Raw genomic sequence first — 25,773 nt, forward strand, 5'->3', positions numbered from 1 at the left:
GGTTGAATACTTATTGACTGAAGACATTTCAGCTTTTCATTTTTAATGAATTTGTAAAATGTCTAAAAACATAATTCCACTTTGACATTATGGGGTATTGTGTGTAGGCCAGTGACACAAAATCTCAATTTAATCTATTATAAATTCAGGCTGTAACAACAGAATGTGGAAAAGGTCAAGGGGTGTGAATACTTTCTGAAGGCACTATCAATGCTTTAAACAAAACATAATGGATAACTCCTCTGTTTCTACAGTTGTTTGGAGGAACAAGGGACACTTGAATAAAGTCAGCCTGCATACATCAATATTCAATACAGATATTCAAAATACAGTTGATGAATTTAAACATGATTACATGAACTCATAATAAGCTTTTGACTTTTTTCGACTGCTCTACTGAATGTATCTAATGTCCTTTCCTTGGCGCTGTTCACACAAGCCATGGAGAGCTCTAGTGAAAGGATGTCAAGGAAGTTTTGTAGCTATTGAGTAATGCTGAGCTCATGTGGAGGCTTACATCTGGTCACCAGCGTTCTACATGTGCTTGTAGGTTCCAATATTTATTTGAGTTCACAACAGACAATTTGGAGTAGGAGCAAGATTAAATTGGCACAGAGTCAAATAGAATAATTGTATTAATATTTATTGTATTACTTGATCATTTCTGGAGTATTTTGGAGGACATTAAGATATTATTCCAGACTCTTTAAGTCTGTATTTTGTTGGTAGTCTTTAAGATAGGCCTATAAAAGAATAAGACTAATTGTTGTTGGACTGGCCTCTCCTCTCCTGTGTTCAGGCATTCCTCAACTTCTCCCTAAAGTAGCCAGCCCATTAGCTGCAGGCAAAACATTCACCTGATGAAGACCAGTGTGGGTTAGTGTCCCAAATGGCCCCCTAATCCTTACATAGTACACTACTAGAGCCCTATGGGCCTTGGTCAAAAGTAGTGCACTATATAGGCTATAGGGTGCCATTCAGGACTTAAACTGTGAGTTAGATGGTCACAGTGGGAATCCACTCTGGTTTGAAGCCTGGTGAGGCTGTGCTGACAGGACATAACAGGAGGGAATGGCTCAAAGTAATGGGAAGAGTGGCCCTTTTAAGCATCATTGTTTCCTGAGCAAAGTCTCTGATAATTTATTTTGACCCCTGTGACTTTCATGGTTGAAGGGTTAAGTGTTTAGTTAGAAGTCTAATCACTCAATGGTGGATGGGTCCCATTAACTTTGTCTACAATGAGATATATTCTAATTGTGCTGAAAAGCAACAATTTAGTACTATTAAATGGAATCACTCTCTGTAGTGTAATGAGACTGTATAGAAGTGCTCTATTTGCACGCTGACTTTAAAACAAATTTTCATGCAGATGGACAATAAAGTATATTGTATTGTTGAAGAAGATGAACATAATTGTGTAATTCTGCAGGGCATTGTGAAAGTGGACTTTCCCTTGCGCCCCCCCCCCCCACCCCACCCCCCACCTATGAATACCACCTGACCCACATACATGGAGGGCAAAGAAGAGATCAGTGACACAGACAGTGGCATCATTCTCCACTCTGGTAAGCATCAAGCCACCAAATACCTTTCAACTTGGATGACACTAACAGTTATTCACTATAATGGGATGCCTGTAGTGAGACATTAGTCAACATTCTTTCAAACTTGATATGCCATGGGTTGTGGCCTAGAAACCTATTTGTGTTCCAGTTATAACGAAGTAGCAAGCCACACTATTCAAAAGTGGTTTATAATCCTGTTATTTATTATTTTGTGCTCCATTTCTAAGAAAATGCAGTTGCCACTACCAATCATTTCTATAAATCAGTAGCTGAGCTATTGCTGGTCACTTTCTTCACCACATGTAATTTAGTCATACGCTGTCTGTTTCCCACAATGGGAGATTATACAGACAGACAGAATACATTTTATTGTTGGCATGTTTATTTTCTCCTGCATGGTTGCCGTTCCGGTGCATTTACTGTGTGACCTCTTCGTTTCCGTCACACCTCCGGTGGCTTGCTCTGCTGTCTGTCAGTACAGATAATCTCTGAAAGTATGTGACACACAATGCAACTGGCCTGGAGTCATTAGTAGCCCTGTAAATGAACTCAGGGTTGTGTCCCCCAAATGGCATTCTACTCACTATATAGTGCACTACCACTACTAGGGCTGTGGTCAAAAGTAGTGCACTATGTAGGGAGTAGGGTGCCATTTGGGATTCAACCAGTTGTCAGTGGTCACTGGCAGTGCTGGAGAGACGCCTAACTGTTCCAGTAGTAGAGCAACCACATTGTTAAGCACCTTGGTTTCACTCACAGGTTGATCCTATCACACTTTCATGACAGTTTCAGTATAGATCAATAAAACAGGGCAATTTCATGGTAGCAGAGTGAGACTTTTAAAATGTATGTCAAACATAAATCAATGATTGCAAAATTAAACAAACCATAAAATTCTATGCACAAAGAATACTTTTAAGTTTCCACCAAAAATGTAACAAAATGTATTTACTTACAATTTTCAGTGGGAATTTTAGTCATTCTGCATAGAGTTGTATAGTTTTAACTTTCCAATCATTGGTTTTTGTTTGACGTACATTTTAAAGTGAAAAACCTGAGTCTCAGTGTCACTCTGTTACCGTGGAATTGCCCAACAGTACAAGTACAGACACTCATTATCTCTCAAAATAACCTTGTCTTGTCTACTGTAGGTGTCATCTTGGTTCATTATCTTGATCGTTGCTGCTCAGGAGTGGGCAGAAACAAGTCAGGAGTGGAGCAACATTTTTGTTTGCATTTGTATTGCCACCTTTTCTCGATTTTGGACACAGTTTATTCTCCCCAACCAGTTGGGTTATCTGTGGGATACAGCTGCAACCATATGAAATTGACAAGCAAGCATTACCAATTGTAAACATGCCAAAAGATTGTCCAGCTATCTATAGCCTTGCTGTTTTCGACCCTGAGACCTTACAGTAGCCTCTTTGTCACTGTGTGTTCAAGGCCCTGATAGTCCTTTCACGATTATGAAGGACGTGATCACTCATACCCGGGCCGTCAAGCTCAAGCATCAGTCTCTGGAGGACCGGCTAGAGCTCTGCCTACTGGAGCTGAAGAAACTCTGCATCCGAGAAGCTGTGAGTACCCCTGGATATAGCACATACACTCTCCACTCCATCAGGGTTCAGATCTTTTTCACCATAATATCAGTGTGAATTTCCCCATAAGTGATACTGTGATAGGGCAGCAGGTAGCGTAGTGGTTAGAGTGTTGGGCCAGTAACCGAAAGGTTGCTAGATCGAATCCCCGAGTTGACAAGGTAAAAAGCTGTCGCTCTGCCCCTGAACAAGGAAGTTAACTCACTGTTCCCTGGTAGGCTGTCATTGTAAATAAGAATTTGTTTTTAACTGACTTGCCTAGTTAAATAAAGTATCAATAAAAAATGTCAACAGTTACACATTATTTAGATAGATAGTAAGAATAGATGGAGGAGTGATGTGATTCAAGACCTGACAAAGGCAGAGAGGCTGATACGTAAGCTTTATAAACAAAAGTGATACCAGCTAGAACACTGTGTGTTTTTTATATTCTTTTGAGATGTTAATCAATAATTGCCTGGCAATCAAACTACTTAGCCAACAAAGGCTGCCTAGTCTGAGCTGAAAATATTATTTGGTTTGGCGCTCCTGACCAATGAGGACACTACTGTTCCCTTCTCTTTCAGTCAGGCTGATTTGTTGGGATTTTAAGTGCGAGGCAGCCAATGGACCTTAAGTGTCCCTATTATACCACACTAGATTATATCTCCCATATCGGTCTCAGAAACCAATTCAGCCCTAAGAATGTACCTGTGCCATCCGTCATCGTTACGAGCTATGGGGGAGCCAGTCCCCTGTTCAGCTGCTGTTGAGGGGTGTACCAAATGACACCCTATTCCCTATATAGTGCACTACCTTTGACCAGAGACCTATGTCGGTAATAGGGTGCCGTTTGAGACGCCGCCCAGGTCTGATCATTATTTTCTGTTGACAATTGGGCGTGGCTCTCCTGTCGGGACTTGTCCTGTCGAGGTGTGCTTCCTAGATGGAGGCTCTGATAACTCCTTTTCCTGCTCTCAGGAACACGACAGCGGCTGAGATCGTGAACAACACTATTGTCTGGGGGGGGATATACACCTTTTATGTAGATTAACTCAAAACAAACACAGGGGGTGTATTATGTCTGTTCCCAAATGAAATAAATAATATGCACTATCGCACGTTCAGGTTGAATGTAGGTTTAGCTAGAGGGCAGGCCAGTTTGGTTGCATTCACTGGGCAGGTGAGGCCCTGAGAATTTGTTGTGAAAGAGTACGATTCTATGGAAAGGCAGCATTGCGTAACTGACACTTGAGAATGATCTAAAGTGTCATTTGGGAAGCAAAGATTTTTGTACAATATTTCAAAATGAACTCAATGAGGGTTCATCAACCTGGTTGATTTGAAGGGAATGGGGACATATTACCTCTGAAGTAATAGTGGTCCTCTCATTATTTTCTTATCTTCCAACTGAGTGGGCTCAAAGTATTGGGATAGTGAGCATTTTTCTTGTTTTGTCTCTGTACTCCAGAACAAGGACTATGCGGTTAAAGTGCAGACTGTCGGCTATAATTTGAGTGTATTTTCATCCATATCTTGTGAACCATTTAGAAATTACAGCACGGATTACATCAAGCTTGTTTGTTTTGGTTGTGTTTCAGATAATATTGTGCCCAATAGAAATGAATGGTAAATAATGTATTGTCATTTTGGAGTCACGTTTATGTAAAGAAGAATAGAATATGTTTCTAAAAACGTCTACATTAATATGGATGCTACCATGATTACGGATAGTCCTGAATAAATTGTGAATAATAATGAGTGAGAAAGTTACATAAGCTCTAATATCATACTCCCAAGACCTCTCACCATTACAATAACAGGGGAGGTTAGCATTTTCGGGTTATAATATTTGTGCGTCCAACCTTCTCACTCATCATTATTAATGATTCATTCAGGATGATCCGTAATCATGGTAGCATCCACATGAATATAGAAGTTTTTAGAAACATTCTTGTTTACAATAAAAGTGACTGCAAAATGACCCAATACATTATTTACCATTTATTTTGGGCACAAAATAATCTGAAACACAACCAAAACAAACAGCAAATGCATCCAACAAGTTTGTAGACTCTCAAGCTTGACATAATTATTTTGTGCTAGGAATATGTGACCAAATTCTAAACTTTTGACTACTTTAATAAACACAAGTGAATTTGTCCCAATACTTTTGGTCCCCTAAAATGGGGGGACTAGGTACAAAAAGTGTTGTAATTTCTAAACAGTTTACTTGATATGGATGACAATACCCTCAAATTTAAAGCTGACAGTCTGCACTTTAATAACCTCACTGGATTTAAAATGATACAATGCCTAAGTACTGGAATCCAGAGCCAAAACAACAAAACGTGTCACTGTCCCAATACCGTTGGAGTACACTGTATATTAACATACAGCACATGATTTGTTGTGTTGCGTTAAAATAATATGATTCAACACATTTTACTTAAATCTGGTGCCTTCTTTCCATGTCATATAGGAGCTAACTGGTCGGCTGTCTGCAGATTACCCAGTGTTACCTGGGGAGAAGCCGCCTCAAATTTGCCAACGCATCGGAGCGGCCTTCAAACAATACGAGCAGAGCATCCCACAGGGAGCAGCGGTAAAGAGCCTGACAGGGGTTGGACATGGACACTATTGTCATTTACACTGACTCTCCCTTTAACAGTGGTTATAAAGCCCCATACACAGGTGTACTTAATACTGAAGGCCACTCCTGTGGTTCCCCTTAGGGAAAAATTACATTTCTCAAGTCAACCCATCGCCCTACCTTCCTTGACACCAATCGTCATTAGTCAGGCTTCTGTCATTGTAAGAGCCAGGAAGAGATATTTGATGTTCAACCATTCACTTCTGCCCAACGTCCTTTTTTTTGCTTCTTGTAGGACTCAGAGCTGAACTCTGTGGAAGCTGAGTTATCTCTTCAGCTGCAGATATACAAAGCGGCCCGAAGACTGTGCCATGAGGAACACCTCAGCAAGGCGCAGAAGACAAGCCGGTTACAGCAGTGCAAGCTTGAGGAGAAGAAAGTCAAACAACTGCAGACTTCATTTCAGCTGCACCTACAGCACGGGCGGTCTTCACCACGGCCAGGCTGCATCAGCACACAGAGAGGTGAGTGACGATCTACTGGCCGACTAATAAAACAACATTAACATCTCTCCTCTCTGATCTGAGAGGTATGTAATTCCAGTGCCATTCCCGTGGATTAATACGGTTGTTTGCTTTGCTTTTGTTTCCAGATCAGGGCACTTCTGATGATAGCTCTCTGTCCGATTCGGCGCTGCTCGATGAAGGTTAGAGCGTTACTAAGCAAAAATGACTCTTGTGAAAGTTGTATAGATAAACATGCTCTGACAATAGCACCAGAGTACTGTCTTAACTTCATTATTTATATTTTTCTCCAGAAAAGCTGATCAGTCAATCATCTCAACCATCCTTGGAGGCCCCTCACCAAGGAGGACCAGCAGACCCTCCCCAGCCCCCCCCAGACCCCTCACACCTCCCTGGGCTTAGACCCCACAAGCCAACCCATACTACTCCAACTCTGGAGGAGTTACTGTCCAGCTTCAACACCAACCTGGAATTGGAGGCCCCTCCCATCGAGCACTCCCCTTGGACTGAGTCCAGTCTGGACCAGCCTTACCAGAAAACCAAGAACAAGTCACACTCTTGTAGCAGCAAGTCAAGGTAAAGGCCAAGGGAGAACCCAGCGTGCCTCCTGTAATTTTATATCAACGCTACCCTTGAATTTATTGTACAGGAAAGCCCAAGAATAGCCATAATGGAAGCCTCACGGGTTGGAGAAGCCTCTTATACACAAGCCATTATGTAGCCTCATGTAAGATTGCCTTGACTTTTTGAATTAATGCATTTGTAGTGCTCTATGCTTCATAGTTGAACTTAAGTACAGAGTATACCAAACATTAGGAACACCTCCCTAATATTGAGTTGCATTTCTTCGGGGCAGGGACTCTACAATGTGTCAAGTGTTCCACAGGGATGCTGGCCCATGTTGACGTCAATGCTTCCCATAGTTGTCGAGTTGGCTGGATGTCCTTTTGGCAAACCGGTGCACCTGACAACTACTACCGTACCCCATTCAAATGCACTTAAATCTTTTGTCTTGTCCATTCACCCTCTGAATGGCGCACATACACAATCCATTTCTAAATTGTCTCGAGGCTTAAAAATTATTCTCTTAATCTGTCTCCTCCCCTTCAACTACACTGGTTGAAGTCGATTTAACCAGTGACAAGTAGACTGAGATAAGGGCACATGGAACAGGTTTAAGCATGCTAAGCACATGCACTCACTTGGCCCCTTCATGGCCTGTTTTCCATCTGAATGATAACATCTTCAGGGGTTAGTCATTAACCCACTTATCTCTTCTTCCTGTCCATGTTACCTTTCTGCAATAGTCCAGCCGTGACCCCTGTGTTGCCTCCAGTCGAAGCCTGTTATGAAGACACTGCTCTGCCCCTGCAGTTCACCCATCTCAGACTGTGCCCAATCCAGTCAAACAGCGCCCCCTCCACCCCAGAGATGCACCTTCGCCATCAGTTTTCTCTCAGGTCAGCACATTTTTTTACATTTGGTATTTTAGCAGACCCTCTTATAGAGCAACTTAGTCAGTTCATTCAAATAAGGTAGGTAAGACAACCCCATATCACAGTCACACAGCACCACCATTGTATATTTCATCCACACTGTCCCCACACTGCTTAAATCTTGAAACTGTCTCACTTTATCTTACAAATGATTTTAATTTTGTAGGGTTTTGGCCTAGTTTGTAATGCTTCTTTGTGATATTTTACAGGCTTCCCAACAGTGAGCCTCCGTTGAACCTGGATAAGGAACGGGGTCGTACCCGTGTTCCCAGGAGGCTACTGACGGAATACGTGGTAACGTCTCCAGGCGAGTCCCCCATCCAGAGGGGAGGCTACAGAAACCACATTTACCACTCCAGCTCTGAGACTGAGGACAGTAACTCTGAACACTCTGCCCCATCCTATACTAGCTCCCTGTGTCGTGAGATGCCCTGTGACCTGCCATGGCAGTGTCAGCCCACCTATAGGTACCAGTCCAGCCCCAACGACAATCATGGACCAATGGCCTACCCCCCAGGCCCCGGCTTCTACCAAAATCACCAGCATCAGTCCACCCCCAGCTTCTACAGGGGTTACTATGACCACGGGATGGTCTACCCTTCAGAGATGGACATGGCCAGGCTGTATCACGGCCCTCTGCCCCCCTGTCACTCCAGTCGATATGAGCACTGGTATGAGGAGGCCCCTGTGCACCCCCAGCGGGCTCTCACGTCCCTGTCCCCCCACGTCAGACTGTCCCGCGCCCCTTCACTCAGAGAGTACCCCCACCACCCCTCCAGAGGCTTCCCCCGGCAGGTGGTAAATGAGGAGCTCAAGTCATGGCACCAGCGCAACCAGTTCAGACCTCACTCCCTCGACCGACAGACCGCGATCAGGGTGAGGAACGTACATGGCCGCGAGTCACCTCTCTCCCACCACCACAAGTACCCTGAACAGGTAAACAGCCACGACAGCACTTCACTCACGACATGATTACAATGTAGTTGCCCAATCTTAAATTATTGCCTTTGTGGAGTTACTGTCAGCACCACCGTAATAATTTATATCACTGGAGTATAAATTTTTTATTTATCCTTATTTTACCACATAAGTAGACAGAACACAATCATTTACAGCAACAACCTGGGGAATAGTTACAGGGAAGAATAAGCCAATTAGAAGCTGGGGATGATGGTCAGATTGGTAATTTAGCCGGGACACCAGGGTCCCTAATCTTTGATAAGTGCCATGGGCTCTTTACTATTAACATTAACAGGACACCCATTAAACATTCCATCCAAAAGATGGCACCCTACACAGGGCAATGTCAATCAATGCCAATCATTGCCCTGGGGCATTGGGATATTTAGACCAGAGGAAAGGGTGCCTCCTACTGGCCCTCCAACACCACTTCCAGCAGTATCTGGTCTCCCATCCAGGGACCAACCAGGACCAACCCTGCTTAGCTTCAGAAGCTTGTGCCATATCTAAATACAGTTACTTACAAGCCAACATACTTTGTGTTCTACTGAACGGTGTGTGTTTGGCAATCACACCTGACACACAAACAAGTATTACACAAACAAGTATTATCTCCAGTATTACCTCCATGAACGAGTAAGCACACTATGACAAAAGGAGTCATTGGACAAAACGCAACTGTTCAATGATCCTTGTTTTCGTTTTATGACTTCCAATGGTTGTTTTGAATTGTTCAGGAACCACTGTTCACACAATATAGTTTTTTTTTCTGGTCCCATTGTCCAAGGGCATTATTCACGCTCACTAAATTGTACTGAGAGGGAGAAACCATGATAAATCAAATCAAAATCAAATTTATTTATATAGCCCTTCGTACATCAGCTGATATCTCAAAGTGCTGTACCGAAACCCAACCTAAAACCCCAAACAGCAAGCAATGCAGTTGTAGAAGCATGATACACTTTGTGTTCATCCCAAATGGCACCCTATTCCCTACATAGTGCACTACTTTTGGCCAAAGCCCTATGGGCCCGGGTATAAAAAAAAATAGTGCACTACATAGGGAATAGAGAGCCATTTGGGACATACACGGTTTTCCAGTCCCACCCCATGGCCTTCTTACTGCTGTTTTGTCAGCCTCACAGATAACTCGCACACTGTGCGTCATAAAACGCTGCGAATGACCCTGAGTTTCGCTTCAGGACAAAGCCTATTTCGTTACATACTTTATCAATCTAAAATTAACCTCAAAATGCCTGATAAAGAACTGCCACTTATATTAACTACAATTATTTGTCATCTTTTGACCTGATCCAGTTTAGGAAGATCTATGGAGGCAATGTGATCTTGAGACATTGAAATGGTTATAATATGAGAGGCAATTGGTATCCTGAGATTTTCTCTCCAGAGGGCAAGGCATGGGAAAGGTCTTGCGTAAGTGTAAAACCCAGGTGCCACATTCCTGGATCGTTTTACTGTCTTTACTCTTCAGCAACGATTTATATCGCATGGTAATACAGCTGTAGTACAGTAGTGGATCTAATATTTCTCAGTAGTAGTGGTGACTATTCTATATTCGAGGGGAGGTTCTGATCACAGAAAGTAAATCACGCAATGTCACTGAGTCACAGTGTGGTTCACTGTAAAGAAAAACACCACACCCTTGTTGTGGATCAGCTGCTAAAAACATAATGGCTGAACTCAAATTAGGTTTGTTTTGGTTTGAACGTTTATGCCCTTCACATTATGGAGCTCTAAATGGTGAAGTTATACCACACCGTGCTATGTACTGTACTTCCTTTACCATCACATTTGTGTCTCCAACTTCCTTGTGTTGTGAGAACTGAGTAATATAGCAGCTGAGGGCATGGTCTCTGCTGTCACTCCTGGCCCAGAAGGGTTGCAGGGAACCACAAGCGGAAACATCATTGTAGGCACGGATCTACTTGGTTGCCTTCTTTCCATACTGTGACCTTCCAATAATGTTGTTGCTAGTGATATTTAAAAGTATAACTCTGTTAGTACTGACTTGGTAGACTTGACAAACCAGACATTGAAATAAATGTTCCCTGTTTTTGTTATTCTGCCTGCAGGCTCCCCAGAGACGGGTCCTCCAGAAGGCAGCGGATGGGACCCCGGAGCAGTGGTTTGTGGGTGACGAGTCAGAGCTCATCAGTCAGGTGTAGGACTTGTGAGAGGGCCCCAAGTGCCACACCTTCTCTGGAACACTAACCTCTGCCCCCAGTCCACAAAGCCCTATTTATTCATTAATGTATTACACTAATGGACCTGGTGCAGATATGAGATGAGGAAGACCGGGCATAATATGAAAGAGGGCCTGAGGCTTTATACCATTGACCTCAACATGTTACCTGGGCAACAACAAATGATCAACTGAAGGCAGGAAGTAACAGACCACAATGCTAAAATAGTGCCGCCCTTTTTACTGTGAAAGAGCTACTGTTTTGAACATTAATTCATAGTTAGCTTTATTTTGTACGGATCTGTTTAGTACTATGAAAAATGTTTCTAAACTGTTTTTTTGAAAGAAAATGTTTCTCTGTAGAAGTTAATAAATAAAGAGTTATACTGTTAATCCTGTCAGTGTCATTCTGTTATGAACGTAATTTTCTTCAGAATTGGGAATTCAATTCCAACAGGAATGTGGACCTGTCTTTTGTTTCATAGGATCAGAATAAGTACCAGTATTCTTTTTTGTCATCAATCGACCATTCAGCATTGAAGATGCACTATCCTTTATCAATTTACTATTTACCTGGCAAACATTTAGAGCAAAAAGCTAATTGAATGGCAACTGAGTTCAACTGATGCCTTTGTTTCATACCTTTTGCCACCTGGTTGTGGATGTTAATTATCCATAAACCATTTTATTATGCATATGAATACACTTTCTGTACATAGATACATGATACTTAAAAGTTGTACCATTTTACTATGGATGTCACATTGAACAATGCCACAAAACATTCTCAACCTGTTTTTGCTTTGTCATTATGGGGTATTGTGTGTTGATTGATGAGGGAAAACAACTATTTAATACATTTTAGAATACGGCTGTAACCGAACAAAATGTGGGAAAAGTAAAGGGGTCTGAAAACTTCTGAAGGCTGTGTGTGTGTGTGTGTGTGTGTGTGTGTGTGTGTGTGTGTGTGTGTGTGTGTATATATATTATTTTCAATGTTATGAATATCGCTAGCAACAACAGGATAAATTATGAATTACATACATACAGTAGAAAAGAGGAGAATATATTCTTTCAACTTTATTTCTCAACTCCTAATATTGATCAAATTACACTGAGTGGAATATCTGACATTGGCTTTGAAAAATACCCACAAAAGACTACCAGTGCAGCAAATGTCGCTGGCTGCTTTAAGCATTCTTGACTTGGACATTCATTTTTGCCAACACACGGCTAACCTTTGTTAGCGAAAATGTTTTTGGAGTTACCTTTTTGAAACTAATCATTTGTGTTAGTTTACACTTCCTCCTCCAATTTATAATGTGGGAAGGTCAAAATAATAAAAACTATCGAACAAATATATTCATTGGGATGTTGATTACTTCTCCTTGCCATTATCATTCAGCTGATAAGATGTGATTTTTTATTTTTATGGATTGGGGTCCCTGGGCCGCCGATTTGCCTGGCAGGGGATCCCTGGGCCGCCGGTTTGCCTGGCAGGAGATCCCTGGGCCGCCGGTTTGCCTGGCAGGTGGTCCCTGGGGAAGAAAAGGTTTAACACCCCTGCTATAACCCATACATTAAAAATTATTGAAAACCTTTTTCCTTTCAAATTAGATCAACTATGTTGTCTATGCATTATATACAGTGCCTTGCGAAAGTATTCGGCCCCCTTGAACTTTGCGACCTTTTGCCACATTTCAGGCTTCAAACATAAAGATATAAAACTGTATTTTTTTGTGAAGAATCAACAACAAGTGGGACACAATCATGAAGTGGAATGACATTTATTGGATATTTCAAACTTTTTTAACAAATCAAAAACTGAAAAATTGGCCGTGCAAAATTATTCAGCCCCCTTAAGTTAATACTTTGTAGCGCCACCTTTTGCTGCGATTACAGCTGTAAGTCACTTGGGGTATGTCTCTATCAGTTTTGCACATCGAGAGACTGACATTTTTTCCCATTCCTCCTTGCAAAACAGCTCGAGCTCAGTGAGGTTGGATGGAGAGCATTTGTGAACAGCAGTTTTCAGTTCTTTCCACAGATTCTCGATTGGATTCAGGTCTGGACTTTGACTTGGCCATTCTAACACCTGGATATGTTTATTTTTTAACCATTCCATTGTAGATTTTGCTTTATGTTTTGGATCATTGTCTTGTTTGAAGACAAATCTCCGTCCCAGTCTCAGGTCTTTTGCAGACTCCATCAGGTTCTCTTCCAGAATGGTCCTGTATTTGGCTCCATCCATCTTCCCATCAATTTTAACCATCTTCCCTGTCCCTGCTGAAGAAAAGCAGGCCCAAACCATGATGCTGCCACCACCATGTTTGACAGTGGGTATGGTGTGGTCAGGGTGATGAGCTGTGTTGCTTTTACGCCAAACATAACGTTTTGCATTGTTGCCAAAAAGTTTAATTTTGGTTTCATCTGACCAGAGCACCTTCTTCCACATGTTTGGTGTGTCTCTCAGGTGGCTTGTGGCAAACTTTAAACGACACTTTTTATGGATATCTTTAAGAAATGGCTTTCTTCTTGCCACTCTTCCATAAAGGCCAGATTTATGCAATATACGACTGATTGTTGTCCTATGGACAGAGTCTCCCACCTCAGCTGTAGATCTCTGCAGTTCATCCAGAGTGATCATGGGCCTCTTTGCTGCATCTCTGATCAGTCTTCTCCTTGTATGAGCTGAAAGTTTAGAGGGACGGCCAGGTCTTGGTAGATTTGCAGTGGTCTGATACTCCTTCCATTTCAATATTATTGCTCCTTGGGATGTTTAAAGCTTGGGAAATCTTTCTGTATCCAAATCCGGCTTTAAACTTCTTCACAACAGTATCTCGGACCTGCCTGGTGTGTTCCTTGTTCTTCATGATGCTCTCTGTGCTTTTAACGGACCTCTGAGACAATCACAGTGCAGGTGCATTTATACGGAGACTTGATTACACACAGGTGGATTGTATTTATCATCATTAGTCATTTAGGTCAACATTGGATCATTCAGAGATCCTCACTGAACTTCTGGAGAGAGTTTGCTGCACTGAAAGTAAAGGGGCTGAATAATTTTGCAGGCCCAATTGTTCAGTTTTTGATTTGTTAAAAAAGTTTGAAATATCCAATAAATGTCGTTCCACTTCATGATTGTGTCCCACTTGTTGTTGATTCTTCACAAAAAAATACAGTTTTATATCTTTATGTTTGAAGCCTGAAATGTGGCAAAAGGTCGCAAAGTTCAAGGGGGCCGAATACTTTCGCAAGGCACTGTATTTATAGCCAGCAGCATTACATAATTTTAGTTTCACTTCATATCTTGCAAGTATTTTTTACATATGTGCAACACTTTAGAGCCTATTAATGAATAAACAGTGATTCTCCCTTAAACCATTGCACCACACTTATTAAACCCAGCGTACATCTGTAGATGTCATGGCTGGAGCCTGTTCAGACTGGCGAGAAGAAAGAGCCCTTGACTAAACGCCCCCTACTCGGCTGTTGTGAAGATAACGTGAGCCACTACCATCACACTCAAGCTCTGGGCTCTCTGCTCCCCCTGACCCACTAGGTGTGCTGGCTGGAACCAGTGCAGACTACTGAGAAAGCCAAGCCCTACATCTTCACCCAGGACCAGGCCGTGCTCAATCGCACCTTCTTCCCCTGCTTCTACACGCTGGCCGTCAAGAGCACCTACTCAGCCTCCGTGAAGGTGAGCCCTTGGACTGGACTCTGACTGAGCCAAATGTCCAGGGGAGGATGACCACAGAAAAATATTGTGTGCTGCTGTATGTCAATCTTATTTTTCTCTTTGCAGTGTAAACAAGCTTTTTTTCCCCTTTTCTGTCTATCGTCTTGTTGACTCAATTTTGTGCTGTTATTAAAACTCATACTCTGCTTGATATTCAATAGTACATAACTCTGAATAATAGGTCTAATCCACCACTACTACTACTCCATGTCTGTATTAGTAATGGATTATACCATCATCAGTCATGTTTCTACATCTGCATTGCTTACTCATTGGGGTTTTAGGATGGGTTTCTGTATAAGCACTTGGTGACATCTGTGGATGTAAAAAGGGCTTTATAAATACATTTGATTGATAATTAATTGATCTTGGCACAAGACTGCCCTGTCTACCTCTCACAGGTTCCTGACAACTTCACGGCAGTTATGAGTGCCAGTAAGGGAGAACACGCCGTCGTTCCCCCTCGGGAGCATGGAGAACCCCTGACACACCTTCATCACAACCTGCATCCTGGCCTGAGACTGCTCGCTTGCTGACGTCATTGTGCGCGAGATGGACAACACCGGAGAGGACCACCCACTCAACAAACTGTGTGTGAAGATCAAACCAGGTCAGACTTGGCTTACATTTACCCTTTACTGCTAAGGCCAAGTCCAATTTAATTAGTTCAACTGACTGAGATTTTGCCTTAAGCTGCAGACTCAATAGAACTGATACACTCGATCATGACTGCTTAAGTTAAAGCAACAAATGTCATCGTGTATTTTCTCCCCTCCCTCAGGTGTTGACCCTGATGACACCTATATCAAATTAAATCAAATTTTATTTGTCACATACACATGGTTAGCAGATGTTAATGCGAGTGTAGCAAAATGCTTGTGCTTCTAGTTCCGACAATGCAGTAATAACCAACAAGTAATCTAACTAACAATTCCAAAACTACTGTCTTATACACACAAGTGTGAGGGGATAAAGAATATGTACATAAAGATATATGAATGAGTGATGGTACAGAGCAGCATAGGCAAGATACAGTAGATGGTATCGAGTACAGTATATACATATGAGATGAGTATGTAAACAAAGTGGCATAGTTAAAGTGGCTAGTGATACATATATTACATAAAGATGCAGTAGATGATATAGAGTACAGTATATACGTATACATATGAGATGAATAATGTAGGGTATGTAAACATTATATTAGGTAGCATTGTTTAAAGTGGCTAGTGATATATTTTACATAATTTCCCATCAATTCCCATTATTAAAGTGGCTGGAGTTGAGTCAGTGTTTTGGCAGCAGCCACTCAATGTTACTGGTGGCTGTTTAACAGCCTGATGGCCTTGAGATAGAAGCTGTTTTTCAGTCTCTCGGTCCCAGCTTTGATGCACCTGTACTGACCTCGCCTTCTGGATGATAGCGGGGTGAACAGGCAGTGGCTCGGGTGGTTGTTGTCCTTGATGATCTTTATGGCCTTCCTGTAACATCGGGTGGTGTAGGTGTCCTGGAGGGCAGGTAGTTTGCCCCCGGTGATGCGTTGTGCAGACCTCACTACCCTCTGGAGAGCCTTACGGTTGTGGGCGGAGCAGTTGCCGTACCAGGCGGTGATACAGCCCGCCAGGATGCTCTTGATTGTGCATCTGTAGAAGTTTGTGAGTGCTTTTGGTGACAAGCCAAATTTCTTCAGCCTCCGGAGGTTGAAGAGGCGCTGCTGCGCCTTCTTCACGATGCTGTCTGTGTGGGTGGACCAATTCAGTTTGTCTGAGATGTGTATGCCGAGGAACCTAAAACTTACTACCCTCTCCACTACTGTTCCATCGATGTGGATAGGGGGGTGTTCCCTCTGCTGTTTCCTGAAGTCCACAATCATCTCCTTAGTTTTGTTGATGTTGAGTGTGAGGTTATTTTCCTGACACCACATTCCGAGGGCCCTCACCTCCTCCCTGTAGGCCGTCTCGTCGTTGTTGGTAATCAAGCCTACCACTGTTGTGTCGTCCGCAAACTTGATGATTGAGTTGGAGGCGTGCGTGGCCACGCAGTCGTGAGTGAACAGGGAGTACAGGAGAGGGCTCAGAAAGCACCCTTGTGGGGCCCCAGTGTTGAGGATCAGCGGGGTCGAGACCCAGGGTCTCGAGCTTGATGACAAGCTTGGAGGGTACTATGGTGTTAAATGCCGAGCTGTAGTCGATGAACAGCATTCTCACATAGGTATTCCTCTTGTCCAGATGGGTTAGGGCAGTGTGGTTGAGATTGCATCGTCTGTGGACCTATTTGGGCGGTAAGCAAATTGGAGTGGGTTTAGGGTGTCAGGTAGGGTGGAGGTGATATGGTCCTTGACTAGTCTCTCAAAGCACTTCATGATGACGGAAGTGAGTGCTACGGGGCGGTAGTCGTTTAGCTCAGTTACCTTAGCTTTCTTGGGAACAGGAACAATGGCGGCCCTCTTGAAGCATGTGGGAACAGCAGACTGGGATAGGGATTGATTGAATATGTCCGTAAACACATCAGACAGCTGGTCTGCGCATGCTCTGAGGGCGTGGCTGAGGATGCCGTCTGGACCTGCAGCCTTGCGAGGGTTAACACGTTTAAATGTTTTACTCACCTCGGCTGCAGTGAAGGAGAGTCCGCATGTTTTCGTTGCAGGCCGTGTCAGTGGCACTGTATTGTCCTCAAAGCGGGCAAAAAAGCTATTTAGTCTGCCTGGGAGTAAGACATCCTGGTCCGTGACGTGGCTGGTTTTCTTTTTGTAATCCGTGATTGACCCTGCCACATACCTCTTGTGTCTGAGCCGTTGAATTGAGATTCTACTTTGTCTCTATACTGACGCTTAGCTTGTTTGATTGCCTTGCGGAGAGAATAGCTGCACTGGTGTATTCGGTCATGTTTCCGGTCACCTTGCCCTGATTAAAAGCAATGGTTCGCGCTTTCAGTTTCACGCGAATGCTGCCATCAGTCCATGGTTTCTGGTTTGGGAATGTTTTAATCGTTGCTATGGGAACGGCATCTTCAACGCATGTTCTAATGAACTCGCACACCGAATCAGCGTATTTGTCAATGTTGTTGTCTGACGCAATACGAAACATATCCCAGTCCACGTGATGGAAGCAGTCTAGGAGTGTGGAATCAGATTGGTCGGACCAGCGTTGGACAGACCTCAGCGTGGGAGCTTCTTGTTTTAGTTTCTGTCTGTAGGCAGGGATCAACAAAATGGAGTCGTGGTCAGCTTCTCCGAAAGGAGGGCGGGGCAGGGCCTTATATGCGTCGCGGAAGTTAGAATAGCAATGATCCAAGGTTTTGCCAGCCCTGGTTGCGCAATCGATATGCTGATACAATTTAGGGAGTCTTGTTTTCAGATTAGCCTTGTTAAAATCCCCAGCTACATGCCCTATGAGAAGGGCTTCTGTTTCGTATCCTACCTGGCCCACCTGGCTGGAGATCAGAGTTGTTTCGATGCCTTCCTCAAGGTTGCTGTTGCTTCTCATTTTGTGTATATATTACTGTGCTACTCATCAGTAAATACCCTGAATGTCTGCTTGACACTTTTTTTAAAGGTTAATACATAAGCACCATCCCTCTCTCGACTGTCCTACTTGACAGAAATTAAGGCTTCTTGCATGTAGTAGGCTCTTTTGCAGAGAGGGTATGAGGGTAGCAGTCTGACATGTAGGTGTTTCTTCTCACAGGCCTACATTGACAAGTTCAAGTTCTGCAGTGTTATGGCAGAGGATGCCCTGCAGTTCTTCCTGGAGTATTTCCCTGACCCGAAGAAGAAAGGAGTACACAAGATTGAGGTAAAGGGCAGTGTAGTTGACTTTAGACAGCTGTTACAAGATCACTCTCATGCTTAAAGACACAATATGACCTGTCACTCTCCCTGTGGTTCCTTTGCTAGGTCTGGAGTTTGATAGCTGCCTCAATGTGCCTGGTTGGCCTCTCTATCTCCCTGACTTATCGGCTGGCCAGAGCCTGATGAAGCCTGCTGAGCAGCTGTCAGAGCTGTGGGCTGTCGAAGGCCTGGATATGGCCAGCATCATGAAGACCAACGTCCAGGCTTGGAAGACTTACTTCCTGGAGAAGATCATAGAGAAGTCCCACTTTCTAGAGGTATGACATGATGGTAACAACACTTCTGCGCTGATATCCCTAGCACTATCATTTTACTGGATATACAGTACCAGTCAAAGTTTGGGCAAATCTACTCATTCCAGGGTTTTTCTTTATTTTTGCTATGTTCTAAATTGTAAAATAATAGTGAAGACATCAAAACTATGTAAGGGAATACCCCCCTGAATTGGACAAAAATGAATGGGAAACCATTGGCATAGTACAAACCATGTACACAATGGCCAATACCACCCAAATCGGCGTTGATTCATGCAAAATGTATTTCAAATGCCATATGGCAATTGGCAGTTGTAACACTTCAAAAATCCAACAGGTGGCGTGTGCGCTCCACCGTGGTTTTTCATATTGAAAATGGACCCCAAGTCAACATCCAAAAGCCAAATTTTGTCAAAAACTTATCACCCCTTAAAAAAGTGCTTTCTGGACCTTTTTTTGTCAATTACACGTGTAAGAACTGTATGAATATACTTTTGTCCAATTTTATTATCATAATTATTATTATTTTTTTACTTGCGCATTATTGCATGTGTTTTCTCCATTTGCAATATGATTTCATAGGAAGTCAGAAGTCAAAAGTCAATAATTGCAAAATTTCATAAAAAACTTCACACACCCCTAAAAAAGTGCTTTCTGGACCGTTTTTCGAAATTCTTTAGAATTTTGTGTCAATTACACACGTATAAGAACTGTATCAACATACTTTAGTCATATTTTATTATCATAATTTTTTTTTTTTTTTTACTTGTGCATTAGGCATATGTTTTCTCCATTTGGAACATGATTTCATAAGAAGTCAAAAGTCAAAAATTGCAAAATTTCATAAAAAACTTCACACACCCCTAAAAAGTGCTTTCTGGACCGTTTTTCGAAATTCTTTAGAATTTTGTGTCAATTACACACGTATAAGAACTGTATCAACATACTTTAGTCATATTTTATTATCATAATTTTTTTTTTTTTTTTTTACTTGTGCATAAGGCATATGTTTTGTGGGGGCCAAATGTCATAAGAAATTTGACATGCTCAAAAATCCTGCAGAAATGGAAAATTGACTGGCCTGATGAACTCAGGATGGCCGGGCAGTGATTGTTGTTCCTTTCAATCACTCGTGGTGTTGATTTCATCATGTCCATTTGTTTATGTTTTCTCACTTTTGCAAAGTCACTGTGCATTTGCAATATGGTTAACTGGGCATTCACCATCACCAATTTGTCATGCTATAAAAATCGTGCAGGAATGCCAAATTGACTGGCCTGATGAACTCGGGATGGCTGGGCAGTGATTCTGGTACCTCTCCATCACTCGTTAGGGTTGATTTCAGAATGTCCATTTGGTGATGTTTTCTCACTCTTGCAAAGTCACTGTGCATTTGCAATATGGTTAACTGGGCATTCACCATCACCAATTTGTCATGCCATAAAAATCGTGCAGGAATGCCAAATTGACTGGCCCGATGACCTCGGGATGGCTGGGCAGTGATTCTGGTACCTCTCCATCGCTCGTTTGGGTTGATTTCAGAATGTCACTTTTGGTGATGGTACCTCACTGTTAAAACATATTGCAAATGTTTTCTCACTTTTGCAAAGTCACTGAAAATTCGTGCAGGAATGCAAAATTGACTGGCCCGATGAACTCGGGATGGCTGGGCAGTGATTCTGGTACCTCTCCATCGCTCGTTAGGGTTGATTCCAGAATGTCCATTTGGTGATGTTTCTCACTCTTGCAAAGTCACTGTGCATTTGCAATATGGTTAACTGGGCATTCACCATCACCAATTTGTAATGCTATAAAAATCGTTGGGTTCTGTCTCTATGGGCCGAGACGGTCACAATGCACCTAGTCTTGTGACTCTGGGACATTTCTAAATGTCGCCATTTTCGTAATGGTCAAAATGAATTGAAGTCATTGCAAATGTTCGAGGCTGTTTCTCGGTCCGAGAACCCTCTGTAGTGCCTTGCGATTGGAGGCCGAGCAGTTGCCATACCAGGCAGTGATGCAACCAGTCAGGATGCTCTCAATGGTGCAGCTGTGGAACTTTTTGAGGATTTGAGGACCTATGCCAAGTCTTTTCAGCCTCCTGAGGGGGAATAGGCTTTGTCATGCCCTCTTCACAACTCTCTTGATGTGTTTGGACCATGATAGTTTGTTGGTGATGTGGACACCAAGGAACTTGAAGCTCTCAACCTGCTCCACTACAGCCCCGTCGATGAGAATGGGGGCATGCCCGGTCCTCCTTTTCCTGTAGTCCACAATCATCTCCTTTGTCTTGAGGTTGTTGTCCTGGCACCACACGGCCAGGTCTCTGACCTCCTCCCTATAGACTGTCTCGTCGTTGTCAGTGATCAGACCTACCACTGTTGTGTCATTGGCAAACTTAATGATGGTGTTGGAGTCATGCCTGGCCATGCGGTCATGAGTGAACAGGGAGTACAGGAGGTGACTGAACATGCACCCCGTGTTGAGGATCAGCTTGGCGGATGTGTTGTCACCTACCCTTACCACCTGGGGGCGGCCTGTCAGGAAGTCCAGGATCCTGTTGCAGAGGGAGGTGTTTAGTCCCAGAGTCCTTCGTTTAGTGATGACCTTTGAGGGTACTATGGTGTTGAACGCTGAGATGTAGTCAATGAATAGCATTCTCACATAGGTATTCCTTTTGTCCAGATGGGAAAGGGCAGTGTTGAGTGCAATAGAGATTGCGCCATCTGTGGATCTGTTAGGATGGTATGCAAATTGGAGTTGGTCTAGGGTTTCTGGGATAATGGTTTTGATGTGAGCCATGACCAGCCTTTTAAAGCACTTCATGGCTACAGATGTGAGTGCTACGGGTCGGTTGTCATTTAGGCAGTTTATCTTAGTGTTCATGGGCACAAGGACCATGGTGGTCTGCTTGAAACATGTTGGTATTACAGACTCAGTCAGGGACAGGTTGAAAATGCCAGTTGGTCAGCGCATGCTCGGAGTACAAGTCCTGATAATCCGTCTGGCCCTGCGGCCTTGTGAATGTTGACCTGTTTAAAAGGTCTTACTCACATCGGCTATGGAGAGTGTAATCACACAGTCATCCGGAATAGCTAATGCTCTAATGCATGCTTCAGTGTTACTTACCTCAACGCGAACATAGAAGTAATTTAGCTCATCTGGCAAGCTTGTGTCACTGGACAGCTCATGGGTAAAACAGATTTAATGAGGTAAAACAAATTTGAGTCCTTGGCCACTAAGAGCGCCGCCTCTGGATGAGCGTTTTCCTGTTTGCTTATGGCCGTATAAAGCTCATTGAGTGTGGTCTTAGTGCCAGCATCAGTTTGTGGTGGTATGTAGACGGCTATGAAAAATACAGATGAGAACTCTCTTGGCAGATAGTGTGGTCTACAGCTTATCATGCAATACTCTACCTCAGGTGAGCAAAACCTTGAGACTTCCTTAGATTTGCACCAGCTGTTGTTTACAAATATACATAGACTGCCACCCCATGGCCTACCAGAGGCTTTTTTTCTATCTTGCCGAAAAAGCGCAAAGCCCGCTAGCTATATGTTATGTCGTCGTTGAAACATAAGATATTACAGTTTTTAATGTCATGTTGGTAAGATATACGTGATCGTAGTTCGTCTATTTGTATTATTGATTGATTGTATGTTGGCTAATAGGACCGATGGTAAAGGTAGATTACCCTCTCAGTGACGGATCCTAACAAGGCACCCAGATCTTCGTCCACAATACCTCCGTCTCTTTCTCCTGCAAATGATGGGGATGAGGGCCTTCTCTGGCGTCTGAAGTCAATCCTTCATGTTTGACTTGTTGAAGGAAAAAGTATTCCTCCATTATGGGGTGAGTAATCGCTGTCCTGATATCTAGAAGCTCTTTTCTGGTCATAAGACAAGGTGACAGAAACATTATGTACAAACAAACTTACAAATAACGCGAGAAAACATGCACAATTGGTTACAGGATCGTAAAATGGCTGCCATCTCCTTCGGCGCCATTCTTAAAACAGCCTGGAGGTGTGTTGGGTCATTGTCCGGTTGGAAAAACACTAAGCGCAAACCAGATGGGATGGCGTATCGCTGCAGAATGCTGTGGTAGCCATGCTGGTTAAGTGTGACTTGAATTCTAAATAAAGCAACCCCCACACCATCACACCTCCTCCATGCTTCACGGAGGGAACCACACATGCGGAGATCACACCTACTCTCCGTCTCACAAAGACACAGCGGTTGGAACCAAAAAATTAACATTTGGACTCATCAGACCAAGGGACAGATTTCCACCAGTCTAATGTCCATTGATTGTATTTTTTAGCCCAAGCAAGTCTCTTCTTCTTATTGGTTTCCTTTAGTAGTGATTTCTTTGCAGCAATTTGAACATTAAGGCCTGATTCACGCAGTCTCCTCTGAACTCTGTGAAGCATTTATTTGGGCTGCAATTTCTGAGGCTGGTAACGCTAATGAACTTATCCTCTGCAGCACAGGTAACTCTGGGTCTTCCTTTCTTGTGGCTGTTGTCATGAGAGCCAGTTTATCATAGCGCTTGATGGTTTTTGCGACCGCATTTAAAGAACATTCAAAGTTCTTGACATTTTCCGCATTAACTAACCTTCATGTATTTAAGTAATGATGGACTGTCATTTCTCTTTGCTTATTTGAGCTGTTCTTGCCATAATATGGACGTGGTCTTTTACCAAATAGGGTTATATTCTATATACCGCCCCTACCTTGTCACAACATAACTGATTGGCTCAAACGCATTAAGAAGGAAAGAAATTCTACAAATGAACTTTTATCAAGGCACACATGTTAATTGAAATGCATTCCAGGTGACTACCTCACAAAGCTGGTTGAGAGAATGCCAAGAGTGTGCAAAGCTGTCAAGGCAAAGGGTGGCTACTTTGAAGAATCTCAAATATAAAATATATTTTGATTAGTTTAACACTTTTTTGTTGGTTACAACATGATGCCATATGTTATTTCATAGTTTTGATGTCTTCACTATTATTATACAATGCAGAAAATAGTAAAAATAAAGAAAAACCCTTGAATGAGTTGGTGTGTCCAAACTTTTGACTGGTACTGTACATGTGATTTACCAGAATGTGATTCACCCCCAATTCATCAGTGTGAGGATATCTATCTATTCTTTATTTCATTACTTTACGTTTTGTACCTTGCATCTGTAAGTCTGGATGTGCTTAAAGTACTTTTGAAATTAGTCACACCAATCATGTACCTTCACTCTGACTTTGATAAGGTAATATAGAGAAACAGGAGGAGCAGTACCCTCACATGGTGAAGTCAAACAACGCTGAGCTACGACTGTGCTGGGCCCAGATCATTGCCAAGAATCGGCACCAGCCAGGATATCAACATGTGCGCAGCTTCCTCAGCTGCCAGGTTAGAAAAACAAATGCATTTGGTCCTCAACCATCAATTACAGTATTTGTCAAGCAAGTGTTTTAGGCCAGTTTAATGTTTTATTATAGTAAATATAATGTATATATTTATGATATAAGGTGTGTTTTTATAGTGTCAGTTTAAAGATAGATTAGTGTCTTTAAACATCATGTAAATAGTAGTATCTTAGCAATAATATATGAATAAATAGATTGTTTCATTGTATCTTGCTCCCAGGGGAAACAGATGTACACTCTGCCTGTGTACCGTGCACTGTGGAATGGATCGGAGGAGGCCAGGTCTCTGGTCACAGATCTTCAGTGCCACATCACATCAGCTCCACATCAATGTCCGCAACTACGTCAAGAAGATCATCGCCTGAGTGCTGTCATAAGAGCTGAACATGAGATCCAGAGTGTAGTCTCGCTGACCCTGGCCTTGAGATATTATAGAGAAGGAGTAGCAGTAGTGGTCTGCCCCAGTACTTTTAGCTGGCCTGTTCCTTAAATGTACTGTCAGGTTGAGATGCCAACATTATCTTGTTTTTTACTGTAGCCTGGTCAGTGGTTACAGGAAAAGAGGCAATTTTACATATTTCACATGCAGCTTGAATGGTAAATTTTTTGCATTTACACAGCCCAGCATGAAAGGCTCTGCTCTGGGCATATCTTGCCTAAAGCATAGATATGCCCATGCTAATTAAGCAGTACTTGTGATGAAAAAAATCAAGTGGATTAAGGAAAAATAAAATTACTACTTTTAATGTATTGAGTATGTATAAAAACATTTGTATTGTTTTTTTCATCCAAACTAAGCTGTATTTTAAAAACTGTTCCAAACAATAAAAATACATTATTTTGAAGTAAATCTGTAGTGGTTGGTGTTTTTCCTCCTGAAAGATTCAATGTATCTTATTGCTTTTATTTGCTGTTCACTGTATACTTTATTTTATTACAATTAACAAAAATATAAACGCAGCATGGAAAGTGTTGGTTTAATGAGCTGAAATAAAATATCCTAGAAATGTTTCATATGCACAAAAAGCTTATTTCTCTCAAATGTTGTGCACAAATTTGTTTTACATCCCTGTGAGTGAGCATTTCTCCTTTGCCAAAATAATCCATCAACCTGACAGAGGGGGCATATCAAGAAGCTGATGAAACAGAATGATCATTACAAAGGTGCACCTTGTGCTGGGGACAATAAAAGGCCACTCTAAAATGTGCAGTTTTGTTAAAACACAAAGCAACAGATGTCTCAAGCTTTGAGGGGGCGTGCAATTGGCGTGCTGACTGCAGGAATGTCCACCAGAGCTGCTGCCACATAATTTAATGTTCATTTATCTACCATAAAAGGCCTCCAACTTCGTTTTAGAGAATTTGGCAGTATGTCCATCTGGCCTCCCAACCGCAGACCACGCAGACCACGTGTTTGGTGTTGTGTGGGCAAACGGTTTGCTGATGTCAACGTTGTAAACAGAGTGCCCTGCCCCATGGTGGCGGTGGTGTTATTGTATGGGCAGGCATAAACTACGGACAACGAACACAATTGCACTTTATCCATCGCAATTTGAATGCACAGAAATACGGTGACGCGATCCT

At 42.6% G+C, this 25,773-nt stretch overlaps 1 protein-coding gene and 1 pseudogene across 1 annotated transcript; both read left to right on the forward strand.

The window, feature by feature from the left end:
* Positions 1-1,464: 1,464 nt before the first annotated feature.
* Positions 1,465-11,311, forward strand: LOC135541812 (innate immunity activator protein-like). Its single transcript, XM_064968213.1, has 9 exons — positions 1,465-1,565; positions 3,009-3,142; positions 5,625-5,747; positions 6,031-6,259; positions 6,388-6,441; positions 6,553-6,835; positions 7,567-7,719; positions 7,965-8,691; positions 10,809-11,311. Exons 1-9 carry the CDS (start codon positions 1,511-1,513, stop codon positions 10,899-10,901), a joined length of 1,851 nt encoding a protein of 616 aa, XP_064824285.1. The 5' UTR covers positions 1,465-1,510; the 3' UTR covers positions 10,902-11,311.
* Positions 11,312-14,339: 3,028 nt separating this feature from the next.
* On the forward strand, positions 14,340-24,881 carry LOC135541543 (aminopeptidase B-like; annotated as a pseudogene).
* Positions 24,882-25,773: the final 892 nt, after the last annotated feature.

Source organism: Oncorhynchus masou, chromosome 6 (assembly GCF_036934945.1).
Source record: "Oncorhynchus masou masou isolate Uvic2021 chromosome 6, UVic_Omas_1.1, whole genome shotgun sequence".
NCBI classification, from domain to species: Eukaryota; Metazoa; Chordata; class Actinopteri; order Salmoniformes; family Salmonidae; genus Oncorhynchus; species Oncorhynchus masou.

Bases quoted from the DNA above. Each gene is read 5' to 3' on its own strand.
- LOC135541812 (XM_064968213.1), top strand. From the start codon at position 1,511: ATGGAGGGCAAAGAAGAGATCAGTGACACAGACAGTGGCATCATTCTC. The intron at 6,442-6,552 runs GTTAGAGCGTTA...ATTTTTCTCCAG, and splicing joins TTCGGCGCTGCTCGATGAAG to AAAAGCTGATCAGTCAATCA. The intron at 7,720-7,964 runs GTCAGCACATTT...GATATTTTACAG, and splicing joins CGCCATCAGTTTTCTCTCAG to GCTTCCCAACAGTGAGCCTC.